Below are 23,214 nucleotides of genomic sequence, written 5' to 3'. Positions count from 1 at the left end.
CTTTTTAAAAAACTCATAATTGAGTTTCAGTGTTGATAAAAAATAAATGCACATAACAAAATAAATAATCATGGGGCGAACAAAGTTATTCCTGGCACATTACCATTAGAATTGTGAGTATGTATTAATATTTATAGTCTACTTCACACAATTACATTTGCGTGGCTTCCCTTGCGACAATCTAGTTTCCAAAAATGGATACAGGCCATTTCCTCTGCATTTACAAAGTGGCAGTAAAGAGTGATCTCATTACTGTGATTATGTTTACACACACAGTGTTTAATACCTTCACTGTAAGTCATTGTCAGAGGTTATTGCAGATTGTTTGGTTTCTATTTTCAGCCTCCGTCTCATAAGAAATGACTCAGGATACAAACTAGGTGTATGAATGTCTTGGAGATGATTATACATAACACAAGTCTCTGCAGGGTGTTTGTTTTTCACCTGGTCATTTTGTGCTCTGCATCTGTTTATCTGTGTGTACATATAGTGCACTATGTCATCACACTGCATAGGAGTGAAAGTCATTGTGTCTGTGTGTGAGGGAGATAAAACAGAAAAAAAAACAGGAGAGAGGGAGAGAGATCAAAGACTATGGCAGAGTCAGGCCCTGTATCAAAAATTAGGTTGGAAGGCTCTCCCTCCTCTCGCCATCCGGCTCTCCCCTGATCATCGACCCTGAGGAGAATAAACTCAATCCATGTTAAATTATAGATTAAGGCCCAGCTCTGGCTATGGCTTGGCAGCTGGCGGCTGCATGAGCTTTACACACTTCTGCTGCTGCTACTGTTGCCTCACCTCACTGCCTTATTAAAATCAACATCAAACACTCTCCTCAGATGAATAACGGGATTTAAAAGAGACTGTATGAATATGTAAAGATTCTCTCTACAATGTGCTCTCTGTGAGGCTGTGGCTGTTTTGTTGGACTCTCTGCTTCGTGGATGAGTTAACCTTTAGCATCACAAGTGTGTTTCTCACTGGTAATCTTTTATTCACAGATGAGCTTTGTTCTTTTAGCCCCACGATGAGATGATTTGGAAAGTGCTAGTTAACATTTTTATGGGTATTGTCTAATAGAAAGGGTAAAATTATTTTTTAGCTCTGCACTTTGTTCTTAAGCTATTCCAAGCAGATGGTGCAATCACAGGACTGCAGAGCATCAGAAATGCAAATACTTTATTTCAGTCACAAAAAGCTTTCAATATCCACATCCATGGAGACTTAAGTATGACACAAACATTTTAGCTTTGATGGTTTGCATCACTCTTTTTCTACATCAACTGAAAGAAAAAAGAAAAACTATCTTCAACTTGTGATACTCACTAATGACAAACAGCCATATCTCCACACAGTGAGCAGTTGACATCTGATCTGACATCTGTTTCCATGCCACAGCATTTTATTCACAAAACCAGCTGGAGATCGGTTTACTCAATTTTATCTGAAATGTAACACTTTCTTGTCTTCTCTAAGAATGTATTTTTTGTGGACAGTGTATAAATAGCAGGATAAAATGCCAATTCTACATCTTGCATAAATATAGAGTCCGGTGTATGAAAAATAATGGATGTATAATTTTGGTACAGTCTGTGATTGAAAATAGAATCTTTATCTGTCCTCAACAACAATAGTGCAGCAACAATATTCTTACGTAACAACACTTAGTATTTCCCATACAGTAATTTCATGCAAAGCAAATCTCATAGGGCAGTCGAAGGCATCAAGATAATGTCCAGTATCAACATCAAACATGATACATGCAGTTTCAACATAATCAGCATGCTTCCCAGTCTGAACTACAAAACACTGTGATGAATCTCAAACAATAGAAACAAATGGATACAAATATACACACTCTACTTTATAAGAACCTCAAAACTTCTATTTAGGCATTTTTTACATACTGTATGTACAATGCTAAAGTCTTCTAAAGGCATAGTTCAGTTTTTTCCCCTTCTTACCCAGAGTGAGACAAACTCATGGATGTTTTTCATGCTGATGTGTGTAGTTTAAAGATATACTGAACAGTGAATTTAGCCTTTGCTCTGCTAACGCATATGTATGGAGTCATCACTCACATCCTGAGGGTTGTGTGGTTCTGTAATAAATTGTACTCATTAGCCTAGTAATAACAATTACAGTTACATGTGGGCGCATGCAAGGAGAAAGTAGATCAGGCAAAACAATTTTTTTTTAAATGAACACAGACTTACAGGCACGTGTTTGTCTCACTCAGGTGAGAAATAATAAATTAGTGTAAGTTGTCCAAACAATAAATATTCCAAAAAAACTAAACTGTACCTTTACAGTAAGTTATTTTCAGACCCATAAGACAAAACCATTTTTATTCCTCTGTGTCATTTTTTTTTACACACACACACACACACACACACACACACACACACACACACACGCACAATCAGCCTGAGGAGTTTATCAGTGACCTTCCTTACAAAATCAATACACTAAAATTTGGCCTTTCACACTTATCTGACTTATTCCTTACCTAGAGATACAAAGTTTTCATTTAAATGTGGCAATGCACATTACTGATATGATACATACATGCAAGTCACAGAACAAGTTGACGGCCAAAGGCTCAGTTAACCTACAAATATTGAAAATAATTCCATGCAGCCTAAGATTTGCAACTGAGGTAAGACAGCCTATCAGTAAGAAACATTCAGGAACAAGATCATGCTCCGGTCTACATTCAGAATGGCAAATTATGTGACAGAGAGATATCACAGTGATTACTTTTTTGTTTTGTAAAGGCATTCCAATGGGCTTGTGGTTTTGAGGCAGTTCCCATTACAAAACATTACAGTAATAATTGGCGCTCTTTGGTTTCAACGGTAGTCTCGCATTCTCATACATCTCACTAATGAAAAGCTTTCAAATAGATAGATAGATAGATAGATAGATAGATAGATAGATAGATAGATAGATAGATAGATAGATAGATAGATAGATAGATAGATAGATAGATAGATAGATAGATAGATAGATAGATAGATAGATAGATAGATAGATAGATAGATAGATAGATAGATAGAAACAAATGGGAAACTGCCCTTTAAATAGAGTTTGACCAACTGGAATTACTCATGCTCCTGAGTTTAACACAGTGACACTTGTGAGAAGCAATGTGCTCAGCAGATGAAAACTGCATTTCGTTTACCCAGATTTTAAAAAATCATTTTAGCGCATGTGTTAGAAAATCACAAGGTATGGGAAGAGCCCCCTTTTGAGACTTTTAATGGGTAAACCTAAATTTAACACTTAGCTTGCTCTACTTCTTTCCTGCAGATGTTATGTTGCCAGCTGATGCCGGTTTATCATCACAGGAACCATTGTTCTCTCTGCACCTCACATCCTGACTGCACTTAGACTTTGACTCAAACTTAGAGTTTTCAACTGGCTTCAGAGTCTCTGTGGAGTCTGGGTGTTGATTGGTTTCTGCGTCTTTGTGGGACTCAGGACTCTCATCTAATTCAGCACTCTTATTGGACACTGAGGCTCTACGTGTCTGCTGACAGGACAAGCAGAGGTCCTGCCATTTATTTCGATTGGCATCTATCCCATCGAGCATTGGCTGCAACTTCCTGTTGAGCTTCAGCAGTGCCTAGGAGGAGACGCAAGAGAGTACAGCTGATATTCACACTCCCAAATAAGGCTTTTATTTGTGCTATTTTTGAAATGAGGCCCACAGTAAAAGTTTAACTTGTGGGGTAAGGTTACCTACCTGGTAAAGGGGTTTACATATCCCGTCTATCCACTCCAGCTGTAAGGCAGGTAGTTCATCTTTGCGATTACGGTCAAATATGGCCTACAGAGAGGTGATAATCTTCTGTCATCCATGTCAAAAACATTTATCATAATTGTTGACAAAAAAATGGTCATGTAAAGAACATGGTTTGGGTGCAAGCTGGCTACTCAGTATGAGAGAGAATTGTGTGTGCTAGAGAAAAATCCCAGTGATAGACAAGACTTTGAAAGCTTGCTTACTTACCGCTGGGGTCAACTTAAGCTCAGACCTCTCTCTGTCACCTTGTTCAAAGAATTCACTTGTCACAAGCTCTGCGACCTTGGGACATAAATGCTAACCATCAGTATTTCATTATTTTACTCAAACATGATGTAACATTTCGGTGTTAAAACATGGGCTCAAAGCTGGAGGGTGCATGCATTTTGCTATATTTACTTTTAGTGATTTAGCAAGGAAAATTTCGGTATTTTTCACGAAGAAAATGCAGATTTCTGGAGCCTAAATCTGTCAGTATGAAGAGGGTAGAACATGTTATATTTTTACATCTCCAAGCCCTCAAACATGAAAGCACAGATGTGAGAAACTTTGTAATAGGGACTCGAACCTGTTTGGATATCTTCCAAGGACGAGTGACCGCGCCCAGATCACATGCTGTCATCAGCATGGACCTGTTGATGACATCAAAGCTCATTTCTAGCTACTTGTTTCGCTCTTCAGTTAAAGTGATTTTGGCACAGGACAGTTTTATTTAGCACAAAGGTAGAAACCTGAGAACTTCTCTGTGTCCTTCATCGGTCCAGCTGAATTCTCCGGACAGAACACACTCAAAGAATTTGTTTCTGCGCCTTACAATGCAATGAGACAGTCAAGGATACAGAAAATGTTAAAAGGCAAAGGAATACATGAGACAATTTTTACTTCAACTCTGAATCCATTAAAAAGACCACTTACTCAAAGTGCAAAGTAAGGTCTGTGGAGAGAATAGCCTGCTTCAATAGTTGCATCATGTTGCTATACTCTTTAGAGCAGAGGTTTGCAAAGATATTGTGACCCTGTGAGGAAAAAAATATAATAGCATACAGTAGGCACATACACAAAAGCAGCCGAGGATGAGTAATATTGGCTAAAATGTCTCCTTACAGCCGATGCGTTGGTAAAGTCATCGCTCACTGTCAAATGAAGGTCCCATTATCAATGTTAATTAGCAATGTGTATAGACTTTCTCTGTCCGCTGTTAAAAGAAATCCATGGAGAACACAGTTCCTAATGATCAAACTACGTTGGCCGACACAAACCTTTTTAGTGTCCTCTGCAAACACTTCTGTTGTCGTTTCTGTATTTGGTTGTGTTGTGTGTTTTGCAGCGTGTTTTCTAAATGCTGCGCATGTGTTGTCAAATAGATGAAGATGTTTTCTTAATTTGCTTGTGTTTTGTCTATTTGCATGTGTTTTCTTAAGTTGCAATGCGTTTGCCCTTGTCAGCCACTGTATCAAACTGATCTACACCTGAGACAAAGCAGCCTCATACCGTCACTAGTGCTACCAGCAGGCAGTTTGTGCTCAGCACTGTCCCAAAGCTCAAACTGTGCAACAAAGGCTTTCTGGTAGCCCAGCGCTCCAAGACACATACAATGTTGAAACAGTTTCCAAAGAGGGATCAGACATGTAGTCGTGGATGATCAGGTACTTTTTATTAGGTTTTTATGGTATTTTTATTGTGTACATCTGTGTTTTATGTTGTTTTGTAGCTGTGGTATGTGGCATAGAGCCATAATTGTACAGATAAATGTTAAATAAATACAATGTACTGGAATGTCTGTGATTCGAGTCTTTTTGAGTCCACAAAAGGAAAACTCAGCCAATACAGCTAATACAGTAGACCTCAGAATGATTTGAGCATTATCATCATATTAGAAATATTGGTCTGACCTCACTTTGTAGGATCATGACTGCATGGTTGAAGTGATGATGCTCCAGGGTGGCTGATGTCCCGTAAAGCAGAGCCAGAGCAGAACCTGTCCTGCAGGAAAAACAGAGCAGTGAAACTTTCAGCCAACTATAAGACGCCTGTTAAGACGCCAAGCTTTAGGCCTGGGTCACTTACTTGGCTTGAAATGCATTGTTGGTGCCTCTGTGGTCCAAGTCATGACACAGACAGCCGACCATCAGTGCCAGTATCTCTGCATCTGACAGGACATCCTGGAAAGTGGCTGTCTGCCGAAAGTAAAGCAGATAGTCATACTCATACTCATCAACCACAACACTCCTTCTCCATTTATTCCGTTAATTTTTATTTATACTGTATTACCTATTGCCATTTGATATTATAGAATAGCATAGGATTTGATGGTATGGAACTATTGATGTTTGTGAGTTCTCAGCATACCTGATCACCCTGGAAAGTTGATAATTCTCTTTGAGACTTTCCCCAAATATTCCTCCTTTGAATTTTCTCTTAATGATGTTTCTCCTGTGATGTTTCCTCCTAATGATGTTTTGTTTATTGATTGATTGTTGATTAGTTTGATGATAAGTCCACTGAGACTTACTTTTCTCAGGACAGGCTTTAAAAATAACCTAACTTGTTATTCTCATTAAGGGTCTAAGTTTGGATGGTTTATTTTGGTGGAAATGTGCCTTTACTGTATAAGACAGTTTGACTGTATAGAGTGAAAGCAAACATGGAGAGAGATTGAAGGGGGATGTGACACAAGACACTGGCATGAGAGAAATTGGAGATATGCATCTTAGAAATCTGGGTCATTTCTATTCTAAATCTGCCTATTTGTGGGCATGCAAAGCAACTTTTGACTGTTACTTTATCCCCTTAACTTCCAGTCCCCCTCTTGTTTTCCACTCAAGCAGCTTTAAAGTTGGAAAAGTCATCTTATTCCAAACTGTCTGTCTGTATGATACAGTATATTTTCCATATTAGTTTTTTCCACCTCTTCATTTAAGTAATATGATGTTTATAATGACTGAAATATGACTCTTTTAGGGTTTGAGTTTTTTTATGGCTGCACCATTTCATCCAGAGGAACTATTCTAGATGTCTTATGCATCACTTTAAACACATTTCCCTAAAATTCAGCCTGAAATATCTGTTATCTTTAAAATCTTTGGGATGTTCACTAGAATTTAAAATAAAGTTCTGTGGGTTGGACTAGCCTTCAGTAATGACACTCACTAACTAGGTGCATGTTTTAATTGCTTCCTGTTCTTTACTGCTGGAGGCTGGAACTGCACTGGTAACAATTGGGGATTTTGGAGCACCAGGGCCTTCTATCTCTGGCTCTGATGAACGCTTGCAGTATTGTAGCTGTAGGCTGTTTGTACACAGGTGAGAAAATAAACTGCCCAGATAGTGAAAAAAGGCCTGTCTACATCAGAAACAACATCTGTCGTGACAGTATATATTTAAACGTGATCTGCCTGCACGAGTATTTAAAATATCATTTGGGCAAAACTTTGAAAGTCACATCACACGACTATGTTCTGTGGCAGAGGGTGGTGTATAGGCTGGTTTGACTGGACTTGTTGTGGATGCATGAGTGTGCCTGAGTGTGCACACTGAGAGCCAGCCAGCTCGATGTGACTCTGATTTAGTTTGACAGTTCTATGGCAGTGGGCTGAAGTTATAGATGTATTTTCTGTACTCCCTCCTCATCAGCCATCAGTTAACAACACATAAAATACGTATAATTACATTTTGGTTTTCATTTTCAATTCACCTATGTATAAAATTTCCACCTATTTTCCTCTTCCTGTTAGAAGGGTTGTAGCTACATTTCCACAGTTAGGTTTGTTCATGACAAGGGCCAGGCCACATGCACATGGTGACCAGGAGTTTACAGAAATTATCAATTTTCTTGTTAAGAACAAATGTCACACTAGGCATGGTCTTACACTATCATGCCAACATAGATTAAAAACCCCATGATTACTGTAATGGAGCAAAGTTTGTACTGACTGACAAACAGCTGGGACAGTAGGGTTTAAGAGGCTAAATGAAGGCAGTACACATAAATCTGACTTGACTTGGTGTATCTTGAAACTTACTGTGATCATAACGAACATGCACTGTGACACATTGAAGGCATGCCTCCAGTTATGATATGCCACAGTTCGATAGTTCTTCCTCACAGTCAGAAGCCAGCGGCACAAAACCTACAAGAAGACAGACATACAGGTGATATACATGCATATGCACTGTGGAATCTAGTGCCTGCCATTACAGGACATATTCCAGGGCCTCACCTCATAGTCAATTTTAAACTTCTGGACGACACCAAGTTCCAGAAACATCCGGAGTGACGCAGTGATCATGGCGTCATTGTCCAAAGAGAAGTCGTTGAAGTGAAACTCATCGATGCCCAATTCAGTGCTCAGGGGGATCTTAGCTGCCTTAGGGGGGAGAGGACAGAGCTGTCAATCACACAGTGCCAGCAAGGGAGGAAGCAAAGCAAATCACTAAACAGTTTTCAAATTACACTTCACCTTCAACCACTCACAGGCACTGATTTTAATACATTTCAGAAAGTATATTTATAATGTGCATATATGAATGTAGTTTTCTTAATCTTCGTCCCTGAGGATTACCTTGAGTCTGTCAACTTCTACCTTGGAACAGGTTGCGTGGTAGGACAACATCTAAAAAAAAATAAAAAAAACCCAAAATCATGCAAAACAATTAGATATAGAAACATATTCTGATGCTAATCTAATGCTAATGAGCTGAAAATCCTAAATTAGATAAGACCAACTCTGAAAAAAACTCACTGCTGCAGAAGATAATCAATATAGTTCCAAGACTTTTGACGTGAGCTATCTTTCCTACTTATCTTGTTACGTAATCAGGAGCAAAGAAAGTACATCTCTGCTTTTAAAACCGATTTGTTGCTATATTTTGGGTCTCCTTACAGGAAAAAAAATCCATCAGGGGTTTAAAGAAACAGTAAAGATTGTGTGACAGAAATATAGGAGTGTGTGTTGACTTTGATGAGAGGTGAGCAGACTGGCACATGTATTTACCATGAATTATTAAAAGCAGCTGAAATATTTATGGTAGAGAAGCAGAACCATGATTGCTGATGATAATGTGACTGCTTAGGTTAAATACCGGGCAGTGAAGCAGAACACAGATGGAGACACTAATGAATGTAAAGAGCCTTGGTTAAGATTAGCATTAATCACCACTTTCCACTTCAATTATTATTTTCTCATACAATCATTTTGAATATATGTTAAAGGGGTGTGGTAAAAATCTGTTTACTGTATTTCTGTAATGTCCTTCATTATAAACAATATTTTATTTGTTCATTCACATTTTGAAAGAGACAGGCATGGTGGGAAATGAGAAGATGAAAAAAAAAAATCATACAAACATATCTTAAATGATGTATCATACATACATATCTTATATCATCCAAAAATAAAAGAAAATTAGTTGTAATCAGTGCTTACATCTAGTGCCACAGACTGCTTGGCCCATGTCTTCTTAACTTGATTGTACATCATAGTGTTGTTAATTCCAAGTCCACAGAATATCACAAATGCCTGTACACAAAGAAAAAGCACATAAAAGGAACCTAAATTTGGTATAATGTGCATCCAATGCAACAATGAGCACTTAAACAAAGTTTTGATGGAACATCTGTCACTAGAATTTCAACAAAAATAACCTCAAACAGTCTCTGATCTGCATCATTGAAGGTCTTCCTGTCAAGGCGATTCAGAATTTGTGCGACCCCTGTTGAAAACACACATACATCATTGACTGTGACATGAAAACTGGTTTCCCAGTAAGGACATATTGATTATTTCTGGTCAACTTACCAATTATCTGATGAGTTCGATTCCAGATAGGGACACATAACACTGATCTGATGTGAAACCCAGAGGCCTGATCTGCCTGTAAAGAGAGGAGACAGTGACAATGGAGCAAGACTGAGAACAATTTATGTTTGTTTGATAAATTATGATTTTAAAGACCTGCCCGGGCCCACATGTTTTCTTTGACAGAAAATATTTAATTAAAATACAACACATACAAACACTGAAAAATATGACTATGTATGTGGCTTTACAGCAGTTTACAGCAACATTTTGGCATCATCAACTGATTATGAACATCAGATCACACATGCAAATTCACCAGTGCTCACAGGTACTGTAACAAATACAAGTCTTTTGTATTTGATGGTATTTGTGGTGTGTGTCTGTGTCTAATTAGTGCAGTCACAAGCATGTATGTGTCCATGCATTTGTGTGAGCTCTAATAGGTCTAATAGGGAGACCATTCTCACACACCTCAGCATCAAAGCGTGGGTCCTGACACACGTCACTGATGTTAACAGGCAGTCCTGTGGAAGCCACCAGCTCAGCAATACTGTTATTGATCAGCCAGTCAGAACACGAAAGCTTCTCCATGCTGATGTGGCCAATAACAAAACAGGAAACAATAGTCAGGTCCGGGCACTTAAACGTGCAACACAATGGCAGTAAATATTGAGTGAGTTAATTTTTCTTACTGGTTTTGTTATGCAGGAATGCATAAAAGTGTCATGGATTTATATGAATGCACATCACATCCATATGTATCCATTTATGGTGTGTCTTGCTGTTGTGGCATCCCCCTAGTATCCCCCTAGAATAAATAATCATTCTGTCTGTCTGTCTGTCTGTCTGTCTGCTAGTGTCTTTTTCATAATGTCTCTTTCACCTGATGTCACGGTCCATGTTGCACAGGGGAGACATGAGCTCAAATGTCTTGGAGAACTTCACAACCTAAAGAAGAGACGTGTATCATCACAACCAGCAGCAACGGCATTTAGCAACAAATCAGGAGAGTTTGGCACAAGGAAGGCTACATGATTTAATGGAAAAGTTTAAGTAAATGAATCTGTGAGGCAGGAAAAACTTTAAAATCTGATAAAGAGCCAGAGGTCTCACAGGTGAGTCAATGTCTTCGAGGAGAAGCACAGAGCACCGTTCACACTGCAGGAGGGTCAGCGCTCGCTGCATGATCTTCCTGACAATCTTCTCCAGGTCAGTCTGCTCCTCGAACAGGTCGTTGACCACCTCCAGCAGAGCCTATGGCAACGAGAAAGGACACTAATGACTTATGTTCATTGCACAGTGTTGACAGTGATACAATGTCATGTTGTTGAAGGATGCAATAGTTAGCCATTATGTGAAATCCCTTCAGTGGTAACATGTTTATAAAAATTATTGACAAATGAATAGCTACTATAAATGAAAGGTATGTTAATGTGTCTGCAGTCAAATCAGTCAGTTGATGCTGTATGTATTTTTTAATTAAGTATAAACATTACTGTAAATTCTCCAGTGGCTATAAATATCATCTTTTTGTAATTGCACTGTTTATATTCTCTTACCCTACTCCTTTCATACTCCTTGCGAGACTCAGAAAACAACTTCGCATTGGAAATCGATATTCCACAGAATGGTAGATACATCTGCAGCACCTGAGTAAAAGTAGAAAACAAGTGGTGAAAGGCATGCATAATCTATAAATGTTAGCTATTTGTATGCTAAACAAAAGGGCATAAAACTGGGTAAGAGAAAAAGAAAGTCTGTGTGGGTATGGAGGTGGAAAGTCATGATGGCGTTAGCTGCTTCTCTGCACACATTTCTCTCAAATAGATTCCCTGTTAATGAAGTATTGATTCAGAGAAAGAAGGCCTTTAGTAAGACATCAAGGGTCCTAAAATGTCTAGATAAGCTGGCAGATCTATTTTCAGTGTCTTGTTGCTCAAAGGTAGTTACTGAAGTTGCTTTGCTTTAGCTTTATTTAGAGTTTCGTTTTAGATTCACATACAGCAAAATCATTTTAAGAAATGCTTAAATTACTGCAAACTCAAAACTTTGTTTAATGTTGATTTCTGTGAAGTAGAGGCCACAGAACATATGTATTGAGGATAAATGATTTCCCACAACTTTATTCTGCCACCTTGTGGACAAAGTGTTGCATTTCAGTGCAAAAGTGAATAAACATTTTGTTTATGATTTTTGAGTTTGATGATTTTTAACAACAAAAATTTGCTGCAACAGCATCTCGCTGTATTTGATTTTCTTTATTTGTCTTTTCAATGTACTTACCCAGAGTGAATCAAATGAGCACCTTTACTTTTTTATTGCCCAGCTACACACTTAAACAAGAAGCCAGTGCTTTTCACAATATATAATTTCCACATCAACAAACTGGGAGAATGAAATCGTATTCATAAGCTGTGGAACTGTAAGCTAAAACATGCAGATTCTAGTAAACCCATTTCGAGTGGATTGCTCAGGGAGCAATTGAAAGTGTATCCACTCAAATTGTGTTTCCTAAGTGTGGTATATATTGCACAGCCAGACATATTTAATGTTCCACGCTTGAGTGATGAGGTTGACCTCCTCCCTTCATTCTTCTGGTATTTTGCTTCCGAGGGAACTCTTTGCCCTTCTCCACAGCTATTAAGAAGATTCACAGTACAAAAAGTATTTTCAGCTGCATGGCTCAAGAGCTTCTGTGCAATAAGTGTTTTCGTGTGTGTGTGTGTGTGTGTGGGGGGGGGGGGGGTACGGTGTACACGATCCTCCACAAAAATCCAATTGTAACGCCATCTTTAAAGTGCCCCCACACTGAATATGTTAAATAGCCAGTCAAATGCACGTGAATGTGAAAATCCCCTGGTAACATGATAAATGTATTGTTTTTTTCTGAGAGAAAGAACAGAGCCTCACCTTCTCATCATCCTCAGTAAAGGGAGTGCCCATGGGATTTTTGTTGATTGCTTGTACAACACCAATGACTTCTCCATCACTGTTACAGATGGCCATACAGAGGATGGACTGAGTCTTGTAGCCCGTTAACTTGTCTATCTCATCACTGAAGCGGTGGTCCTGGAATAGTAGTCACATAAACACATATTATACATTTATTAAACATGCATGATCCCACATTAATACTAAAAATACACTTCATTGTGCCCGGTAAATGCCCTGAATGACCCCATTCATTTGGGTTTTACGCGCTTGTGTCACGCACAATAAAACAGCCCGGACGTAATTGTTAGGTGTGATTCTTGGCTATTTAAATTCACGGCTCTGCAGGAGGCCTCATGTTTTTACTATAAGCAGAAAAACTATAATACCCCTCGCTGACACATTTCTACACGATTGCAGTAATATACCTCAGGGGGATCTGCATCATCATGTTGCCTTAGCCTCCCAAGCAGCCCAGGGCCATGATATAATGATGTGGAGCGCAACTGGTGGCGTATAAAACGAGATCTGGCTTGTGGGAAACTGCGATGATTATAACGCTTGCTTTCCTGCCTTTTTCTTTGACTATTACAGGGAGATTGTTTTTTATTCTGACATAATTGGAGTAATTACCCAGAATCGCTTCTCCATTTCTTCGAACTGAACGACCCCTTCGAGGAACTTCAAAAACAACTGATTAAAATGTACAGTACTTTAGGAATGTGGCCAAATGGGCACCTCCAACATGGAGTTTACTGTTTATGTTCATGCTCACTTCCAATGAATGAAAAAACACAGGTCTCATCCCCACACCAGTCATACATCGATAATCAGTAGCTTTACTCACTGTAAATCCCGCGTATTTCACTTTTGTCTAAGCATAACAATATGTAAATATCATGTAGACCAGGCTCACATTTACCTCATATGCGTTTGGGATGTTTACAGTTTCACCATGCTCTGCCACGTATCCAATGATACCCTTTCCCCATGGCACCTGTACTTCATTAGAGTTTAGGGTACTGGAGGATGGTCTGACAGTGGTGCCGGAGTGCACATCAAAGAATTTGGACACAAGTGTCCTCTTGTGCGCGGGTCCCTCAACAAGGAAAAGCGAACACCTGTCTGCATCCACCAGGATACACACATTGATCAGGATCTTATAACTGAGATTTGTCAGGTCCAAATCATTGGAGATATCCTTCACTAACTCCAAGAAAAACTCCCTCTCGTTGGTTTCCTTAAGTCTGTATTTGTAGTCGATGGCGCTGGACGCGTACTGGGGCACGTTGACCCTGGACTCCAGCAGGGCGCTCAGGATGTGCGCAGTGGTCGGAGGCAGGGAGCTGGCTTTACGCAGGAGCGCACGGCGCCTCATGCTGGACTGGGACTCGTGTTCGCTCAGGTTCACATGCTCGTCGTAGGTCCGGTGTGCGGTGGTGGCTTTGGACCGGGCGAAGTTCCGTCGCAGCTCCATGTGGGACGATCTGCGCCGGAGCCCGTCTGGGTTGGTCGGCCAGAGCGGGTCCCTGGCGGCGCCACGCTTCTCCTCGGCTGTGGACACTTTCGACGGCTGATGCTCCCTCAACCATCTGCTTACCTGATCACATTTCGCCTTTCGAACGAGATACTCCTCGAAGAGATCTGGGTGGCAGTCCAAAAACGCCTCTATATCCGAGAAGTCAACTGTTGTCATGGTGAAAGCTGCTGCGGGGACCAAATGAGACACTCAAATGTAACAGAACAAGAGTTGGACGAGAAGTAGATGACGGGGTGATGCGGCTGCAGCCGAGCTTCTCAGAGAAGTGATGTCCTCAAAACATTTATTCATTCACCCCCCATATGAGCCAGTTAATCGTATTCTTCCCTAAAATACTGGGAGCAGAAATGGTCAAATAGATTCAGTTTATTTGAGACCGGATTGATGACGCCTGAGAGACGAGCAACAGTACATCTGTGTGTCAAGCGAGAGTGAGCTGTGTCTCTGGGGATTTCTGTGGAATACTATGCAGAGGTTATATTCTCCCCAGAAATTAACAAAAAACTGCAGGGTAGGCTGTTCACTCCCTCTCTTTAGTCTATACCACCAGAGAGGTGAGATTAAGTACACATACACATTTGTAATAGTATTTTAGAGTGGCAGCTATAGACTTTAATGCTTTTAAGTTATTCACAACACAGTACATAGATAGATAGATAGATAGATAGATAGATAGATAGATAGATAGATAGATAGATAGATAGATAGATAGATAGATAGATAGATAGATAGATAGATAGATAGATAAGTGTGTTACCTTGGAGCCAAGTGGCATTGTGATTATACATTTACAATAATTCTTTTTTACTCCCACCTCACCCTCACCCTCACATATAGACACCCACACACTGCCTGTAGCCTACCTCTGTGGTTGCGACAGTCAATGCTGGTATCTTTTAACAATGACCACAATCTTTACCCAACCTTAACCAAGTGGTTTTAGCCATCCAGATTTAACCAAACCTTAATCATAAAGGTAGCAGCTCCGAAAATGCTCATACAACTAGTATAGTTATACTAATATATAATAGTATGGTATTTTATTGTTTCAGTATGAGGACTTGCTGCAAAGGCTCTGTGACAAAACCTTTCTTGTTTTAGTTTATATTGTTCTTTCAGTGTATATTGTGCTTACATGGTTAATATTAATCAAATTACCAGAAACTGATACAAAAGTTGATTCACGGCAAACCCAGGGCTGGCTTCAGTGAGTTGGTTTCAGGGGTCAGTAGGGGCCCAAAAAACACATGGACGAGCTCTCGCCTCATTCCAAATTGTTGGGTCTCTAGTAGGTTTTTTGAACCATGGGTTAAGCTAGCAGTTTGTAACGTGAATAAAGAAAATAACCAACGTCACATGTTTTTCCTTTAGAGAGAGGTGAATTATTTTCTCTGAGTGTTTCAGAGGTTATTGATGAGTTAACTATAAGAACTATAAGCTGAATTTCTGTTGGTGCGTAGAACCCTGTAGGGGCTAAGCATCAACCTGCATCTGCACAATAACTTTATATTAGTGAAATCACTGCAGGCTGTGGCACATTTACAATGCAGCAGTAGGAAATGTAATCCGGAGAGTGGCGGTTCCGTTGGGGCAGAGCAGGGTAATTGGTTACTGGACTTAGTTTAGGCTGCTTGATAGGACTTGGGTGTTTTGCTGAGACTTTGGACAAGGTCTCTTGGGAATCCCAATTAAAAAGCAGAATGCCGAATATGGGTCTTGTGAGGGCCAACAAACAAGGCAAGCCTTGCTGCTTGGAAAGCAGTCCATGTCATGTCCAAGGAGAGGCAGCTGCATTGATTATAAGTCTTGGATGTATGCTGATTGAAAACTGGTATTTAGATGCAGTTTTCAGGTTTCTGATGTTTTGAAGATTGGGGGCAGATCAGGTATGCTGTCCTATTTTAAAGGCCCTGAAAAATGTTTTCAATATATTTTTTTCAATCAACTTCTCACTGTGAGTAATGGAATCCCACATGAACACATTACTTTCTGCTGAAGTTAGAACCGTTTTGGATATTTCACATGAGAGATTTCTATATCTCTTTTTTCAGGGGCTTTAATGTTGGCAATGTTGTTTTCATATTACTGTAAAAAAACCCAAAAAAAAACATATATAATTGAGCCAATCCAAAAATGTGGACAGCAGATAATCTGGCTTTCTGTCAGGGATTCTTTCAGGGATTATTTTGATTCACTCACTATGGGCTGACACTATGAGGTTTCTTAACTGGGACAAAATCTCATCAAATGGAGTTTGAGGATTAATACAAATCCTTGAGTCCTTTGATATGAAGAGTTTTAGGAACTCTCCTGACACATATCCATTTTTTCTCCAGAAAATCAATTTGCATTATGGTTACTTTTTGTCATTCTTAACTTTCATCAGAGTCATATGTATAGTCTAGTGCGATGAGTTAGCCCTGTGGATGCCAGCTCAGTCATGGCAGAGTAACAGCACCACAGACACCACACATCTAGCTGTCCACCGAGAAGAAGATGTTCTACAAAATGAGCACACAGTTTCTAAATCAACATAAGATGGGATGATTCGCCGACTGAAATTATCTTCGAGATTGTTCCAAAGACTTTCTTTGAACAAGTTGTGTGGCTTTGTCTAAGGCATTCAGTCTGAATGTATAACGGTTTCCATGTTGCATAGGAATGAAGACAACGAAACCTGACTCCTGTAACCAAACACCACCCACACACAGCTTGTATCTGGTGTCAGCATGTGCCAGCCGGACCCAGCTTGATTTTCATTCCACCCCATACTTAGTTGTATGAGTTCACCAAACTGTGAACGTGTAATATTATCAGATCCACACTTGATGACTGGATGATGGGCATCCTGAGCAGTGATTGCCCACTCGACATGAAAATATTGACATAATATGAAATATCAGCATGTCTAGCCCCAGATGTTACTGTAACTGTAAGCCTACATGACAAGGACAAAAATGGTTTTCAAAAGGTTACAGTTGATATTTTTTTGGTCTTAGCAAACAAAATGTGTGATGTTGTTTCAGTCTTTAGTCTTTGGCTTTTTAAACTACACCTCTGCTCACACAGTATGTGCTGTGGGCTGGATTGGGTGTCACTCACTCTGATCCTATTGTTTATTGTAACACCGTCACTCTGGCTATCCCAGGAATCCAAACCCACCTAGTGAAGACGAGGGAGTCCAGTTCTGTCACCGAAACAACACTCTTATCCATTTGGACCAAGAAGACTGCTTCCCATGTCTGCACCAGGAGAAGAAAAGAGACTTCTCAGGATCAGTTGGGGGTTTTTTGCCATTCACAAAAGGCTGAAAAAATAAATCTATCCCATTGATTTCATCTATACCACTGCCCAGGTAAGTGAACATGACATGGGTTTTTTTTATTAATTGTTGTGTAATTGCTGTATTTGTAATTATTAATGGTTAATTTAGTAGAAAAAATGAAGAGGCATCTCTGGCTAAGATCACATAGTCAAATCTTGTGGTGACAGAGTTAAAATGGTTTAAATACATTCTAGGAAACATACATGTTTGTAGTTTTATCTACGCTATAACTTATGCTAAACTGCTTAGTGTACTCATGTGTGTAAACATACTGTTCACTTTATGAGCCAAGTTGGTTGTGTGACATTTAGGGACAAACTGGTGGAAACATCAATTCTCCTAGTTGGTATTGTCAAATATTTCAATCACCAGACCAATGGGCCTAACATTAATAATAATTGACATTGACATAAAAACATTAATAATATACTGCTGTGAATTACTCATGTGAAAAAAATAGACAAAACAACAACACTGATATACAGACAAGATTTCACCACAGATTTTTTTCTTAATTCTCTGTATTTTTGCCCTCATGTACTATTCCCTCCCCAGTGTTTCATCCTCCCTTCCTTCACCCTCCTTTATTCTGAGTCAGAGCTCCAGCAGCCAGATGGAGCCCAAGTCCTCACTAAACCACAGCATCCCGCCTGATTTAAATAGCCATTATCACTTTGGTTATGGAGGAGCCATCACATCTGAGTGAGTGTAAAAACATTCTGCACAGAAAGTCAGAGATAGTTGGAGAATAAACATTTGAATGCATCAAATGTAGCCTAATTACAGATTGTTGTTTTACCTTCACAGGAAAATCACCACTCAACAACATTATAACAATACTGGCAGAAAGAAAAGTAAAGTTCGTCTCAATGACCAGCTGTAAGTAGCCATTGATTTCTCATAAATATAGTCATTATTAAAAATTAACAAATTAACTGAAATGCTATAAAAATGTATTCCTCAGTGGTGATACAGAATAATAACATTAGTGTTGGGTCTTTCCTCAGCATACCAAAACCAACTGATATAAATATGGCGTGAGTACTTTCTGTGTTAACTTTTTCTGTAGATGCATGAACAGATAACAACTCTCACCACTTGCATTTAAGGTTTTTGGTGTTTGCCTCAAACTTTGATACACTTAATATTTATTCAGTTTCCTGGTACCTCTAACAGGGAGAAAATGATCAAGATTGCAACTCCAAAACAGCATCCCTATTCATCCCACATCTCCCAGTTTGCAATGTTCCCATCCTTCCACTCTCCAGATGACCATGAAACAGGAGTCATAGCTGCCTCCCAAACTTTCCTCAACCCCCTGATCCCAAATAGTGCGCAGGACGTCACTCTGCTGAGCAAAACTATAGGTAAGAGGGTAACATATTGTGGTAAGAGGGGATAACAGAATAGATGTTTCCAGAAAGGTTTATTTCCATGGACAGGTAGTCCATATAGACATGAGATCTTGGAGACACCCATCAAAACCAGGAAGAAAGCTGTTACATGGACTAGAGAACACAGCTTCTTGGACGTGAGTAATGAGATACTGTATATGGTTTCACATTATCATTGAGGTTTTCCAATATATCAAATGACAATTGTTCTAACAACACCTTCCTGCAGCATACAAAGCCATTGAAGGGAGAGAACCAGGTTTTCTGCCCCACTCCTCCAAAGACAGTGCTGCCCAACCCTAAACATTGTGACTGGGATTTGTCGTTATCTGAGCGGACAAGCAACATGCTGAAAAATTTAGAGAGGACTCACTGGGTCACCTCTTACCAAATGCACTACACAGGTAAAGAAGCCTTAACACTGTTCATATATTTGGGAATGTAAAAAAGAAGACCTTACTCAATGTTATTACTTGTAATATTTTCTTTGGACCATCCATATGACTAAATTCAACATGTGATAGTGAACGTGTTTCATATTATATTCTAACTTTACATGTTCTACTTTCTGTTCGAATGTAGAATAAAGTGAAGGTGAGTAACTGTTTAGGGAAACAATGGCCGACATAACACTCACTTGACTCCAATCACTAATAATTACACACTACTAGCTATTATGATGGGGATAATAAAGCCCTGATACAAAGACAGAACTATTGTTCTCCGCATATGGCAAAACTGCTCTTCTCAAAATGACAGTACCCCCCTTCTTTTCTGACCCAGTATCCTCCACAACAATTTTCATCCAGTCCCTTAGCAGGAAGCTGAAATGTATATGAACACAGAGTACATTTTACTATCAGAAATTGTGAAAGGCTGCATGTACAACTACTTTGTGAAGTAATACATAATGCAGTACTGAGATATGATGATTTTAACATCAATAATCAATTATATTGTAATATTAAATATTTGATATTTAAAGTTTGATTTTTTTAAGTATCAGGGCCAGCAAATCCTCTAAAGATAGATGACTTCAAGGAAAGAATGAGTGATTGTACTGGGATGAATTCACATACTGCACCACTGGTAAAATCCTTGAGAACATTGTACCTTTTTACAGCATCATTTATAGTGTGCAACACTAATCCTAATGAGGCCCTTTCCCTACAGAGAGAAAGGTCCTTTCCTGTGTTTGTTCCCTCTAAAGCAAGAGGAGGATGTAGAAGAAGACAGGGGAGCCTTGGTAGGAGGAGCACCTGCAGTCCTGCTGCGGCTGAACTCCAAAACCAAGGCACTGCTTCAGCTACTATAAACCAACATAGGCCACAAGAGATCACAGCTAAGCATAATGAGGCACAACATCTAAACCAAAGAGGACATAGTAAATCAATGTACAGCCCTGGCTCCACAGAAGCACAGAGCACTGAGCTGTCTCAGGAGGTTTTACAACAAACTGAGAGCAAAAGCTCTGCGTATGAGGGCAGGAAGAGAGAAAACTGCCAAGTCCATTTTGATGAAAGTCCCATGCAAGTGTCACAGAGCAGCCAAGAGGCTAACGCTGCCCGGATCACAGACACAGAGCGACCCCTGGACCTATACAACCACCCACTATCCCAGGGAGAGATGGAGGTCAACAGAGAGCAAAGTCTGATGGAGCTGTGTATAAATTGTGAACCAAGTAGCAAAAAGGAGTATTTTAAAGCTGGAAGAAATGTATCTAGCCTTTGTGAGTCAGCTGTAGCCAAAGGCATTGAATCACATGCAGAGTTATTATCAAAGGCAGCTTCACAGCAGGAGAAACTGGCGCAGATCAGAGCGCTGCCACGCATTATCTCTAACCCCTGTATCCTGCCAAGGCCTCCTGTCCTGCCTGGCATTCGCCCAGTGGACAGAGTTGGGACTGTGGGTAGAGAAGGTGCAGCTCTCAGCCTCCTGGACCTTCAAAATTCATTCAGTAAGTCGACGGCCCATCGCAACTTTAACAGCTCCATCACACGTGCTGCTGTGAACCTGAACGACAATGTAGTCACAGGGAAAAAACATGACTTCTTTGGGATAAACTCTTACTACCTCCATGGATAACAGGGGTCGACATGAATGTTAACATCCTGGAAGCAAATAATAGCTGTAATAATTAGAATCTTAGAAGCAAGTGAATACCTAATTGAAAAATGTAACCTCTACTGAATAGTTAATGTTGAAATGTAAACACCACTGAGTTTATAGCATTGAAATATTTTACTTCAAAAATCATCTGACTTTATGTGCTTTGAATTCCACTTGAATTTTCCAGAAGGTCATCTAAAATGGTGAAGTTTCAAAAACTTGATTAGGGTTGACAAATTCAGTGTCTAATATTTAGAAAAATTACATCAAGTTGCTCAGTTAGTCTAAGTCAGATCTAAAACAAATCTGTCAAAAAATCAGGTTGCTCAGGTTGAAGTGGTCAAATTCAAACCCCAAGGCTACCAAGAATAAGCAATCGAGCCTGAGAGGAATCCATCTGACTTCTGTCCTTTCGCGTTATGTTCTGTCAGTCATGTGATGCAAGGTTCCAGTCTGCCTAAAATACAAGAGGAAGAAGAATCCTTGGTAGCCTGGATGTTAAAGGTTGAATTTTTCATCTTGAATTTGGCTGATTTAAATTTTTAAAACAGAATTTGAGCAACTTGAAAAGAGTTTCTTGAATATGGACATTTAAAATATTCTATCTGGATTTGTCGACCTTGAAAAAACCTAGAGGAGAAAACCACATAAATCAAAGCACATCAATTCAGATCGGTGGTTTTCAAAGTGAAATATTTGAATGTAATAAATTCAGAGGTGTTTCAATTTCAACATAACCTATACAGTTGTGGCTAAAGACTCTATTACGGCAATAATTTGCTTCTATAACATCCATGCCAAACACTGGTTGGCACAAAAACAAAGGGGGATTATAAAGGTTGTAAGATTTCTCATATGTTCACAATAAAAGTCTGCGACTCATCATTTCTTTTAAGCAACTTTCCAGACTGTTTATTTAACTCTAGTACTTGCTCAGTATTTTGTAAGTATTGTAAACAGTCAGGCCAATTTGCAAATATTGTTAATTTGCTCTTTGATTCTATGCTTTTTATTAGCATTATTTATTAGAGCTCAGGATGTATTTATACAATTATGGTCTTATATAAGGCTCCAATAAGCCGCAGCTGATTGTAAGGGTAAAATAAAAGAAACAGCCTTCAAAGCTCACTTCTGTGAGTTCTGTGTGCAGTCCACACAGAAGAAATATTACAGCGGCAGTAAATTCATAATGCAGCACAGATGAATACTTTGGTCTTGACTGTAACCTTTCTAATTTTACAGAGGAGAAAATTCTTATGAAGATGAACCTCCCTGTCCCCCCCTCTGTGGTGACACAGAGTTCACCACAGATCATTGTGTTGGCTGTGTTATGGAATCCATCTCTGTGTATTGCAGGTGCTGCAGTAACCTTCTAGCTCGCCGGTGTGAAAGGGAAAAAAAGCCTTTTCACACGTAATCTGTTGCAGTCAGGCTGACTCGCTGTGAAAGGGTTTTTTTTTTTTGTGACAACAAGTCCTTGAGCAGCGAGCCTGCAGCCTTGAGTGATATAACAGCCTCTCATTCAGACTTTCAGGAAGGAAAAAAAACCCAATGATAAAGGCTCACACAGCAAATTGAACCGGTACCATTTTCTAGCTGAATACTGTAGACAAAAAGTTATCAATTGTAACTAGGCGACTTCTTAAGGCCAACCAAGATAAGATTGGTTATGTTGTTGTTTTTGTTTGTTTGTTTTTTGCTATTGTGCATGCGCAAAATACCTGCATTATGAAAAAACTTGCAGTTATCACACACAGGTCATATACATTTTCAAACCTGCTCACTCATTCATTAGACATGTGCAAATATTTGTATTCCCAGAAATTGTTTACAAAAGATGCTCTACTTCTGTATCATATTTCTCATTATACCGTCAGCACGACTGAAAAGCTGCGATTCAGCAATTTGACCAGCAGGTGGCAGTATATCATCATTATCGGCCTCAAATTCTGTCATTTGTCATTCTGACTTAATTTCATTTTTCTGATAACGGTTGTCTTGTCATTTTGGTGATTTCGACATCATTTTCACTACACCTGTATACCATTACAGTTAGTAAAAACAGAAGAGTCCTTATCTACAAATGGACACGGAAATGTAAGGTTGAAATACTGATATTAATCTAATATTGTTTGTTTAATTGAATAAATCTGCAATAAAGACATTAATTAAAAGACCATAATTAAATGACTCACTTGCAAAGTGATGAGATTGATTGTCTACACTGCGTGTCCTTGCTTTTAGGGTCCTCCTCCACACGTCATGGAAAAGATGCTGTCAATAACACAAACCCCGCCCTTTTGAGG

At 39.4% G+C, this 23,214-nt stretch overlaps 2 protein-coding genes across 8 annotated transcripts; one reads left to right on the top strand and one right to left on the bottom strand.

Moving 5' to 3' along the window:
• Positions 1–1,162: 1,162 nt before the first annotated feature.
• Positions 1,163–23,165, bottom strand: pde11al (phosphodiesterase 11a, like). 2 transcript variants are annotated; one of them, XM_044207441.1, is made up of 20 exons: positions 23,104–23,165; positions 12,520–12,678; positions 11,169–11,258; positions 10,723–10,863; positions 10,493–10,557; positions 10,081–10,201; positions 9,607–9,682; positions 9,453–9,520; positions 9,235–9,327; positions 8,371–8,421; positions 8,029–8,175; positions 7,831–7,938; positions 5,876–5,985; positions 5,701–5,791; positions 4,724–4,824; positions 4,540–4,617; positions 4,377–4,440; positions 4,016–4,090; positions 3,749–3,832; positions 1,163–3,628 (listed from the first exon to the last, which is right to left on the bottom strand). In XM_044207441.1, the coding sequence occupies exons 2-20, from the start codon at positions 12,613–12,615 to the stop codon at positions 3,296–3,298; spliced, it is 1,992 nt and encodes a 663-aa protein (XP_044063376.1). In that variant the 5' UTR covers positions 12,616–12,678; positions 23,104–23,165; the 3' UTR covers positions 1,163–3,295. The 2 variants fall into 2 exon arrangements, with proteins under 2 accessions (XP_044063376.1, XP_044063374.1); XM_044207439.1 differs by lacking the exon at positions 23,104–23,165 and adding an exon at positions 13,463–14,258.
• On the top strand, positions 14,469–23,123 carry LOC122881362 (uncharacterized protein C7orf31 homolog). 6 transcript variants are annotated; one of them, XM_044207457.1, is made up of 11 exons: positions 14,469–14,591; positions 17,229–17,435; positions 17,961–18,107; positions 18,213–18,284; positions 18,413–18,442; positions 18,582–18,772; positions 18,848–18,936; positions 19,029–19,203; positions 19,800–19,888; positions 19,973–20,756; positions 22,151–23,123. In XM_044207457.1, exons 3-11 carry the CDS (start codon positions 18,019–18,021, stop codon positions 22,282–22,284), a joined length of 1,653 nt encoding a protein of 550 aa, XP_044063392.1. In that variant the 5' UTR covers positions 14,469–14,591; positions 17,229–17,435; positions 17,961–18,018; the 3' UTR covers positions 22,285–23,123. The 6 variants fall into 6 exon arrangements, with proteins under 6 accessions (XP_044063392.1, XP_044063394.1, XP_044063393.1 ...); XM_044207458.1 differs by lacking the exon at positions 14,469–14,591 and adding an exon at positions 16,436–17,051; XM_044207459.1 differs by lacking the exon at positions 14,469–14,591 and having other exon boundaries at positions 16,435–17,435; positions 18,004–18,107.
• Positions 23,166–23,214: the final 49 nt, after the last annotated feature.

This window comes from Siniperca chuatsi, linkage group LG9, assembly GCF_020085105.1.
Source record: "Siniperca chuatsi isolate FFG_IHB_CAS linkage group LG9, ASM2008510v1, whole genome shotgun sequence".
Classification (NCBI taxonomy): Eukaryota; Metazoa; Chordata; class Actinopteri; order Centrarchiformes; family Sinipercidae; genus Siniperca; species Siniperca chuatsi.
Note: the sequence above shows the minus strand (reverse complement) of the source record. Positions and strands in the feature narration are given on the sequence as shown.